The sequence below is a fragment of the Orbicella franksi genome, chromosome 14 (assembly GCF_964199315.1).
Source record: "Orbicella franksi chromosome 14, jaOrbFran1.1, whole genome shotgun sequence".
Taxonomy (NCBI): domain Eukaryota; kingdom Metazoa; phylum Cnidaria; class Anthozoa; order Scleractinia; family Merulinidae; genus Orbicella; species Orbicella franksi.
The window spans coordinates 19,027,886-19,038,899 of NC_138158.1; the positions used below are offsets into that span (position 1 = coordinate 19,027,886).

Genomic DNA, 11,014 nt, shown 5'->3' on the forward strand with positions numbered 1-11,014 from the left:
AATTTTAAAACATTCATCGCATGTGAGCTTTACATTCTTAAATCTACAAAATTAAGCTCATTTACAGTACAGTGTCAACGGTTTCGTCACTTATTTAGATGAATATGGCGAACAAAAACCAAACGGGTCTCTTCCCAGAGGCAAGTCAAGATATGACGGGTAATTCAAATGAGAGCAAACAAAATCTTTTAAAATTCAGACTTTTAAAATTTAGACTCATCGGGCCAAAAAGTTCCCGCAGCCGAACACGAATTAGAAAATTGTGTCACTTGCAAAAATCAGCCATTTACGGAAGGAAAGGAAGGAAAACTTGGCTTACCTTTCAATCATGCTGTGTTTATTGTGTTAAGTCATATGTAAACCAATATCTGCAGCAAAAGAGTATTGTAAATAAACAAAGCACGTGCTTCCGCTTGGCACTGAATGAACAAAGACACCAATGGACAAAAGAAATAATAACACTCGGAGAAAGCGACAAAACCAGGCTAACATTTGAAACATACTTACTTTTGCTTAATCCGCATTCTCTACGACAAGTAGAAGCTCCAGCTGGGCAAAAATCCACAATAATCATTATTGGTCGAAGCTCCCGTTTGCAAAATAACGTCTGCAGAAGGGGCTTCCCCCCGTTTTAATTTAATAAGCAAGTTGCGCTTCGTTTTTAGTGCTTAGGTAACAAACAAGAAGGGAGGGATTCCCCCGAATGACTTACGTCATAACCTATTCGTATGGCTTTTTCATGTTTTGACCGATTACAATGAGAGAGGTCCAGACAGAGCTGCTGGAATCTCGGTTCTCCGGAAAAGTTTTGATGATTTCTCAGCTATAAGTGAAAACTTTCAGCTCATTCTTCAGCTTTAAGTAAACTATCAGTAAACTTTAATTTGCGATTCGTGCGGATTTCAGCGATAAGATAAGTTAGAAAACGTATTGTTTCTCAGCTGACAATCCAAATTTTGACCTATTCTCAGCTGTCAGTTAAACAATATTCTGGCTATTCCAACTAAAGGGGAAAAAAATCCATAGCGGAAAACTGTTGACACTCATCAGTTCTAAGTAACACTTAGCTCACTACATCAACTTGAATTTGAAAAAAGGAAAATGATCATGGGGCGCTTAGTGGATTTAAAAAATTAACATCTTGAGCGTTCGCCATTCGATGGTCAGTTGAAAGCAAAACTGCCATACTTCTACCGTAAAGAGTGGGTTAACCCTCGAAATTTTAGCTTTTCAACGTAGCTAGAGCAGTTAATTTACTTATATCAATGTCAAGTCGTCAGATAGCTAAGCGCACCCCATGCCGCCTATTTATTTTGCATTTCTTTTTCATAACCTAATAGAGCCGAGAAGTAGTTTAGAGAAATGGACTCGAGCTGAGATTTATATTGCATTTTACAATTTTCATTTATTCCTCTAGACTTTAAATTAGATTACAACAGGCTAGTCAACTTTTTTTAAGCAGTAAGTTGCTTAAAGAATAAAAACAAAGGAAATACGTATTCTTTCCGACACTATGTTACTCTAAATTCTCGCTTTCTTCATGTTACCTTAACATTACTACTACGTGTCAGTATTTTTTCATGTACCTTATTCATAATTGAATATTTCAAAGCACGACTCGTTGCTAAAACATAAATTTATCAGCTACACCTCACTTTGGTACCCAGACGGGGACTCCCAGGGTAGGAGTACGAGCAAGTCGTTCGTTAGAAAAATATATATATTTGATACATATTTGAAAGAGAAAAAATGGCTTATTCTAAGAAAAAAGGGGGATATTGAGCTAAAGTTAAAAATTTTGCGTTTGGTATTTCTGCCGAGGGAGTTTTTTGGACAGAAGATGACCAAAGTCAATCATCGATTTAATCTATATACAACTTAGTACTAGCGCTAAAACTGTCCGTTGAGGTCATGGCATATTTTACTTCTCATGCGATCACTCGCTGCCGTCCTGGTCATTCTTGCCGACACCTGACAGAGGAAATAAACAAGCAACAAAAATATATAATTATTAAGTACACTAGAATTGAGTTACTTCATTAGGTCCCCATTACAGAGCTGATTTATTTCAGTCCATTAGATTCTGCAAGCGCTCTGATTGGCTCAGTGTGGCATTTTGTCGCTGAAAAAGAAAACCTTTTTATTTAACAAATAAAGAAGCCTCGACTGTGCTCTGTTCTGTTGTAACGCGCGGGAAGCGGTAGAGCACGAAAGAAGTGTAGGGGAAAACACGAGACGCACAGTAAAATAAGCCAATCACGATCCTTGTTAGAATTTTTCAAATAATTTGATTGGCTAACGGAGCGACAGCTGTCAATCACAAACTGGACTTCAGCTATGCTTTCAGTTTCGAGTAGTTTGAGTGGCTTTCGAGAGAAGAACCATGCCTTCAAAGTTCGCTTTTAAGGTTACTTCAAACCTTCGCGGGAGTCCTCCAGAAAAAGATTCGTACGCGTGCTGTTTTCAAGGAAACCCCCACAAACTATATATCAACAGAAAGGTTATAAAATGTAGAACTCGATAAAATTATGTTTTGTTTTGGATCTTGCTTTCCAAAGGCGGCAGAGGCCGTCAACTCCAAAATGACCGACTGACGTTCCAGCGAATTAATCGGGTATCAAATGCGATCGTTCATGCAAAATAACTGTGCAGTGTTAATCAAAAAGCCTCAATCTCCAAAAACCTGTCAGCATTTTCTTTTATTTCTATTGGTTATCTTTTTATAGATTTGTCAAGTTCGACTATCGAAAAATTCGCGCAACCTGTTACGTTAAAGGCCGCCACGAGGAAAGTATTTTAAATAAAGAAATTCGCCGACACGGCTTTGTTCCATATCTATCAGTGAATGTTCTGACCAAATTTCATGGAAAACCGTCAAATCTGCATACCCTATTAATTCATTTAAAGAGAAGGGATTCTCTCGAAAAACGAGTGCGAGTTTTCGCCTTCTAAAGATTTATAAACATATCACGCCTTCACAGAAGAATGTGTCAACTTGAAAGCCGCGAGCCAATGAAATAACAGAACCCCTAGCGTTCATAGTATGCAAACGTGTGCTTCGCGGACATTAGTTTTCTTGACCAAAAAAAAAATCGACCAATGTAGCCCCGCAAAAGTTTGAAGTAACCTTAAGGCAAGGTTTATAGTCCAGAGGAATCCGGCCGTATTGTGGCCCATAAAAACGTGCACTTTTCCAGTGGAAATTACGAAACGCGGAGCTCAAAGCTTGCGGATGAAAATGCGAAATGCCGAGTTGAATTTGAAAGGAGCTACAGTTATTTACGGCTTGTAGCCGCATGCAGCAAGATTGCCCGAACTAGCGTAAAAGTTAGAAAGACTAAACGGCTCCTACTGGTTCTACTCCGAGCACAGAGGAGAATATCAGAGCAAGCTTTGCACTGACCTCTCGTCGGTTCACTTCGCTGAGATCACCGGAGAACGAGCGTTACTACACTGCATGTAAGTGTTGTTTGAGCAATTGAGCATTTTCACAAAAATAAAGCTTCTCATCATAAACAGAAACAGTTCAATTGTTGTTTTCTGTCGTAGTTTTACTTCTTAAGTATAATTTCTGCCTTCGTAACAAACATAATGTCTTTTATCGAAGCACTGTTTTAGGTTGAGAATTTGTTTATTTCGTTACGTGTTTTGTCGGCAGGAATCTAGCAAATTAACTTGTTATTTTAGAACAGTTTTAACACTACTGTTGCTAACAATGGTCTCTGTGAGCCATATTTACTACAAACAAATAGCTCGTTTCCACTGCGTTTGTCTGAATCACAGGGGATGTTTAATTTGGGGCAAATTTGTCAAAATTCCAAAGCAAAAATTTGAAAGCCAACTTACCGTCATCAACCCGTGCTCTGTTCTCTGATAAAGCACGCTCTTTCAGCCAATCAGAGCGCGGGTTATACGGAAACTTTATTATAATAGTAAATAGGCTAAAGTCATGGATTATACCGTCATAAAACGCTACGGTAAGTTGGGAGCACTCACAGATATGCGAGAGGTACCCGCCTGTTGCGCTTTCTTTCGTAAATTTCTAACCCTCTAGAATTTCCCTCGGAATTTATAACATAATAGGGCCCAATTGCGGATTGGTCAAATAACCCACAGGAAAAAACGTCACATATCATAGAAACTACAGCTGAAAACGTGAGTATTTTGCTCTTTTTGGCACATGGTCGTCCCAATGTTGTTCAAGAGGGTGCAGTATATGGAAAACGTTGTCCATTTGTCTTTTGCAATAACATTGAAATATATTGGAGAATTAGCAAGGCATAAATCGATTGGCGAGTCGTACACAAAATAATGACCACGCAATAAAGTACTATTACCAACTTTAGTCAAAATGAAGACGCCAAAATTGGCATTTTTCTTATCTCCGTGGTAGATTTTCACGTAAAACTGGTCATAGACTCTGGCAATAATTAAGAACAATTTTTGGTTCAAAATTTGCGTTGAATTATACGTTACATAATTTCACGAAAGACCTAACTGGCTATCAGTCGTAAAATACATCAGTTGCATAAGATCAAACGGCAAATGTTAAGAAAAACAATTAGATATAGAAACCTAACCTTTTTTTAATACATTCAGCCTGATGGACAGAATGCGAGGGAAACTGCCAGTTAATACTAGTAGCCCTTTGCTAGAAATAACTTGAAACCATTTGTTTCCATTCAATCTTACCTTTCCTTCCAAAATCAAATGTCACGTCATCTCCAATCAGTATAAAAGGTGCCCACTGGTTCACGTCATAGCCCTCACTTCTCAGCCACTTCATGGCCTCGTGTAGAGATTTACCAGCGCTTTCCCCAGCAACAAGGTGATCGTAGAAATGACTCATTAACTGCTCTGTTGTTTTGTCTTCCAGGGCCCACAGTGCCACCAACACTGAGCGCGCTCCAGATCCTAAGAATGCTCGGGCAATTCCAACAGCCCCCTCAGCTTTTGTCAGTCCACGAGCACTGTGGCAACAGCTAAGGACTACCAGTTTAGCTCGCAGTTGAGCTTTTGCAATGTCAGTCATAGTCAATAAGTAGAGTCCTTCTTGAGGTATCCCGTTAGGAATACGAAAAGATGGTGCAAGGGCAATTTCTCCTCTTTCTGCGTCACCGTGTGCAGCGATATGAATCAGGGCCACTGAATTCATCGCTTCAAGTACTGCCTTCTTAGTCGCTTGCTGTCCCAACAGAGGCTCGACACCCAACTTTCTTCCCACCATCCTCGCCTCGGTTTCTGCACAAGGCAATCGCGTTATATCCGTAAGGCGCCCCTTGAAATGCACCTGACCAACATCAGGATTTCCCACTATCAATGCACCCGTCTGACAGTGGTGCTCTGCTGGACTATCTTGAATGAGCTTGAGAATAGTCAGAGAGGGAGCGATGCGGATTCTGAAATTCTCTGCTAAACACTTGCCACTTTCATCAGTTAATGCTGCAAATGGAATGTTGTACAAAGACCGTTCAGGAACAATGATGATTTCAGGGGTCTCAAGCAAGTCCACCACTGGTGCAATGATCAATTTGTAGCATAGAGAAAGATTCACGTTCGGTCCTAGTCTACCTTTGCCATCTTCTCCAAAACGCAAAACGTCGTGGCGACCTTCTTCACGTGGCTTTGGTTTTCTTTGAAAACTGTCCAGAGATCGGTCTTCGCAATGTTCCTCAGGTAAAATGAAAAAAGATCTAAAACTCTCGTTTACAAAGAAGTCATTCAGATTTTTAACTATTCTTCTCTGTAAATTATCCATTCCATCTTCATAATGTTTTCTTCTTGAAAGCACGACTCCGCTTGCCTTCAGAATCCAGACAGTTACACTGTCGCAAGAATAAGAGACATATAGACACGTAGAATTTGGTTCTTTGTCCATTATGCTTTCAATTCCAACCCATGTCTGGGGATTAGCAGAAATTTGCAATTGATTTTCTATAGAGTACTGAGCTGACATTAAGTCTGCCAGGGCTCTGGCCCGCCCAAGCTCTGAAACATACAGAGCTTCCTTGAAATTTCCGGAGGCGTGAAAGAGTGCACTGAGTAACCAATAGGCGGAAGCATATTGATCTGTAAAGGATATCTTAAATTGATCGTTGTCGCGGAGAAAACCACGCAAATCTTCACATTTTTGAACGCCTGAGAGTAGATACGACACAGCACCTTCAGTGTTTCCTTTCAAAACTTTAACCCATGCAATTTTGCAAAGCAAAGAAAACTGTTTCACGACGTGTCCAATCTCTTGACTTACTGAGAGACCCTTTTCAAGATATTCTTCCGCCTTTTCATAGTCCTTGAGGAACTGAAACACAATTCCTAGGTTTTGGCAATCTAGTGCTTCTCCGTTCCTGTCGCAAATAACTTTTCTGATCGCAAGCGCTTTCTCGTGATAATCTTTAGCCTTGGCATAATCACCAAGAAAAAGAAAAAGGACTCCCAAATTGCCATATATTGATGCTTCTCCTCGTCTGTCTCCAATTTTCTTCCTGATCTTAAGTGCTTTCTGAAGGTATTCGTTAGTCTTGGCATATTTCCCTAAAGAATGAAACAGAGTTCCTAAGTTTTCGCAACAAGTGGCCTCGCCATTTTGGTTTCCAATTCCTTTGTTGATTACCAGCGCCTTTTCGTAATATACCATAGCTTTCTCGTTTTCTCCGACTGATTCAAACAGAATTCCAAGGTTTCCCAAAGACGAGGCTTCTCCACTTTTATCACAAATTTCCTTCTGTATTACCAATGCTTTCTCGTGATATTCTCTAGCCTTCTCAAAGTCACCATATGATTGAAACACCAACGCAAGGTTTCCATAAGATGACGCTTCTAACTTTTTGTTTCCAATTTCTTCATTTATTGAAAGTGCTTTCTCGTGATATTCTCTGGCTTTCCCGTACTCACCAACTGAGTAAAACACAACTCCGAGGTTTATCCAAGATGAGGCTTCTCCATCTCTGTCACCAATTTCTTTACTAATTGCAAGTGATTTCCGATAGTGTTCTTTAGCCTTCTCAATTTCGCCAATTGCCTTATACACATTCCCAAGGTTTCCATAGCAGTAGGCTTCTCCATGTCTGTCACCAATTTCTTTGTTTATCGCAAGTGTTTTCTCGAAGTGTTCTCTCGCTTTCTTATATTCTCCAACTGATTGATAGACCGTTCCAAGGTTACCGCAACAGGCGGCTTCTCCGTTTCTGTTACCAATTTCTTTGTTAATCGCCAGCGATTTCTCGAGATGTTCTCTAGCCTTCTCATATTCGCCAACTGATTGATTCACAGCTCCAAGATTACTGTAGCAGAAGGCTTCTTTATCTCTCTCACCGGTGTCTTTATTGATCACCAGTGCTTTCTCGTGATATTCTCGAGCCTTTTTATATTTGCCAATTGACTGAAACACAATCCCAAGGTTTCCGTAACAACTGGCCTCGCCATTTCTGTTTCCATTTTCTTTTTGAATCGCTAGCGCCTTCTCGTGATTTTCTCTTGCCTTCTCGTACTCACCAGTTAATTGATACACCTTCCCTAGGATTTCGTAACAATATAGATCTAAGTTTCTTTGACACACTGCTGTACTGATATGGAGTGCTTTCTCACAGAGTTCTTTCGCTTCTGCGTATTTTCCACCACTGAGGTGCATTTCCGCTAGTGTTATACTTAGCCAACATTCTTTTTGTCTTTCACCGCATTCGTGGTGAATGCGAACGAGGTTTGTGGCGTATTTTATCACGTTTGTGTAATCTTTTATAAGAGAGTGCGCCTGCAACAGTTTCGAATAAATCACCTTGTAAAAAAATCTGGTTAAGTTCTCGTCTTTTGCGCCTGTGTTTGTCAGTAGGTAAAAGCATTCCTTGCATAATTTGATGGCTTTTGGAACTCGGCCGGTGTAAAGAAGGAAACTTGCAACAATGAGGCCGATTGAGATGACTTGTATAACCTCGTCTGTGCTGTCCATGTCAGGCACTTCTTTAACAATAAGACGAAAATAAAGGAGAAAACTAATTAACATTCTCTTCTGTTTATACTTTCTTAAGTGACTGAAAAACAAAAACCTGAACGAGTGTAATGATATTAGCTATTTCTGTGTTGCCCTTTCTGTTAAAATGTGATTTATTTAACTAATCATAACGGTTGAAGTTATTGGCGTATTTTTGCAACTGCTTCGCTAACCCTAACCCTAGCCCAACAAAACAAGACAAACAGACGGTCGAAAGCCCGGAAAGATATAGTTTTACTCAGAAATCATAATGCTAGTCTTCGATTTCGAATATAGACTAGACGACTTTCACAGAATTTGAAAGTTATGAGGCATTTCTTAGTAAAAATTGGTAACAGGAATTTTTTAAAGTAATTTGACGTGCTGAAAACGAAAATGCTTGTTACCACAATTTTTTTTGCCATCTTCAGCCTCAAAATGACGTCACAAAAATGACATTGAAAATGACGTGATCGTGGTATTAACTTTGCAATATAAGTTATATACTAAGCCGTCTGCTTTATATTTGCACTTCAGAATACCACATAACTTGCCTCCCGCCTAATTCCAGTTAAATTAGTTCGATTACATTGCAGAATACATTGAAAGCAACATGTGACGTCATTAATGACGTCACATTTAGCCATATATTTACTTAATTGTTAATTCCTGCCCAAAAGGTCACAAAATTTGAGCACTGAATGAAAACACACCTTACGCTCTGCTGGCTTTATTAGTTGTTCAATTGTGGATAAACAATTAAACCAGCGGCCAATAACTGAAACTTCCTGCAGATCCTTGTTAATCTATACGTATACCCTCACCGAGTAGGATGGTTTCATTTTGTTCTAAAATACAAGCATATTACTTAGAAGTTTTCCTATGAGTAAATAATCATTTATGCACTTGCGTTAAAGTAAATGATAATGCGTGTGTTTTTGCTTCACAAACCAATTTAAAGACTATGCCTTCTGTTGCGGATAAATATCGGAAAAATTCATTCCAAAGGGTTATTTTTCAAACCTTAACTTGATGACTTTGTTGTCAATAAAGGTACGCACATCATGCTCTATAGTTAAATACATCGCTGAGTTCATTTGGTGTCGGTGTTTTTAAAGGAATGTATATTGACATTGTTCGATTTGCACCCACAGACACTGGTACAAAACAATTTAGCCTTCTTGCAACTGCTGCGGAGACTTGTACATCCAGTAAAGCATGAGCATGAGATTATTTCCTGGCAGGCTTTCGGAATCGGATCTTGTGTCATTAGGAGTGGTTGAAGTTTGTTATCAGCGATCTTCTTCCACCCTAATGTTTAAGGATCTGGAAGATGAGACTCTGAGTAGTGAGCTGGTTTCCATACAATTGCCTGATAGTAAACACGCTTTACATGTAGTGATAAAGCATCACTTGTCGGTGGCAGCGCCTCTGGCTTTCCTTTCTTCGAGAACAAAATATGCTATCCAATCTGTACATTTTACAAACAAATTCCTCGACTTCTTTCATCTTTTCTTCGGTTAGCTCTCCATCTCTTAGAGAGGAAAGAAGTGTGTGGTGCTTTAGGAATACTTTCCAAGCTGATTTCTTTAAATGGTTGCATATGAAGGACGTTGTGCCGCAACTCGTTAAGGCATGAAAAGGCGGAAGAGCGGATACAGAACCAGCTGAGAGATTTTCGTAGATAGCCCTGATGTTGAAGTACTTTCGCTTTGTGGCTGTTCCAGGCATCATGTACAGGTTAGGACAAGGGATGTGGGGGACATGTGCGATAAGAAGCAACAAGACATCCGTATCCCTTGCCAATACAACTACGTTGTCAAGACTGCTGTTAACGCAGTTAACCATCAGACGTGTATCTGCTTCCTCGTGGGTTGCCCTTAGAGCAGACAGGTCGATTGCTCTTTCTGATGATTGCACTTCCCTTTCATCTACAAATCCTCCAGCAGCTACAACAACTTTGTCTGGGGGTGTGTTCACAATGATATGTTCCGATAGAAACCTGGCTAGACCCGACTTGTTATCTGGCAATGCAAGAAGTTTGGCCGACTGTGAGGGAGAGGGACACTGCCATCTTCAATAGCAGGATAGGGCGAGTGAGCTTTGTGCGTCTTTCTCTCGTTCCTGACTTGATGGAATCTTCTTGATACCGATCAAATATGACGTGGATTTGTTGATAGCGGGTTCTAACTTGAAGAACTGCTGCTTGAAAGCTCTCTGCAAAGTCCCCAAACGTTTGAGCACCAGATGGTCTCCCAATTGCAGAAACTAATGCCAGACCATCTATCAATAGACCTAAGCTGCTTTGAAGCTCTATTTCACTTGGGCAATTTATTCCACTTGTAATTAAGTCTGCTAACACAGATTTCTGCCCTGCGCTGAGACTTTCATTGATCTCTGCTAACGCGACTGGTACGGGCATCAACTCATATTTTAGAACACTGTGGAGATCAACTTTGAGCCCCGCTTCATAAGCAATGATAAGGCGTTGAAGGACATTTCGGTCGGCTCTTAAAATGGTGGTTTTATTCTTCTCTTTGCTGCTCTTTACAACGTGATACAAGTTGTCAATAGTTGGAGTGTTATTCTTGTGCATCGTGTCCCAGAATCTCACTTCTGATGGTCTATCTTGCTGCTGTTGAGAGACGCTTGGCAACCTTTGCTCCGCGAATTCTTTCATTTGTTGCCGACCAAGCTCTTTGGTATTTAACAGCGAGACTTGCATTTCATCAGTGACAAGATTTTTAGTGGCAATGTTCTAAAGAGAGGTTGGATGTTCTGGTGGTGAAAATACCTTGAAGTGCTTGAGAATGGTAAGCAATGAACATTGATCCTTCTTGTCACCATATTTCCTTCCAGAAGTAGATTCATTGTGAGAAAACTTGTCTTCTTAGTGCGATCTAAACATCGTGTGTGTATTTTCAGCTATCTGTGACCTTAGGTTATAGGACAGAGCCCACCTACTCAATGCTGATGACGTCTTGGTTATGCCCACGATTCCTCCACCTCTTTTCCCTATCCCGTCCAGCCATTCAATGCTGATGACGT

The 11,014-nt window shown here is 40.2% G+C and overlaps 1 protein-coding gene across 2 annotated transcripts; it reads right to left on the reverse strand.

The window, feature by feature from the left end:
* Positions 1-223: 223 nt before the first annotated feature.
* On the reverse strand, positions 224-8,745 carry LOC145468379 (uncharacterized). Of its 2 annotated transcripts, XR_014042182.1 has the most exons (3): positions 4,693-8,745; positions 504-1,971; positions 224-419 (listed from the first exon to the last, which is right to left on the reverse strand). XR_014042182.1 is itself a non-coding variant. In XM_081452072.1 (2 exons), the coding sequence occupies exons 1-2, from the start codon at positions 7,997-7,999 to the stop codon at positions 1,937-1,939; spliced, it is 3,342 nt and encodes a 1,113-aa protein (XP_081308198.1). In that variant the 5' UTR covers positions 8,000-8,745; the 3' UTR covers positions 224-1,936. The 2 variants fall into 2 exon arrangements, 1 of the variants encoding a protein (XP_081308198.1); XM_081452072.1 differs by having other exon boundaries at positions 224-1,971.
* Positions 8,746-11,014: the final 2,269 nt, after the last annotated feature.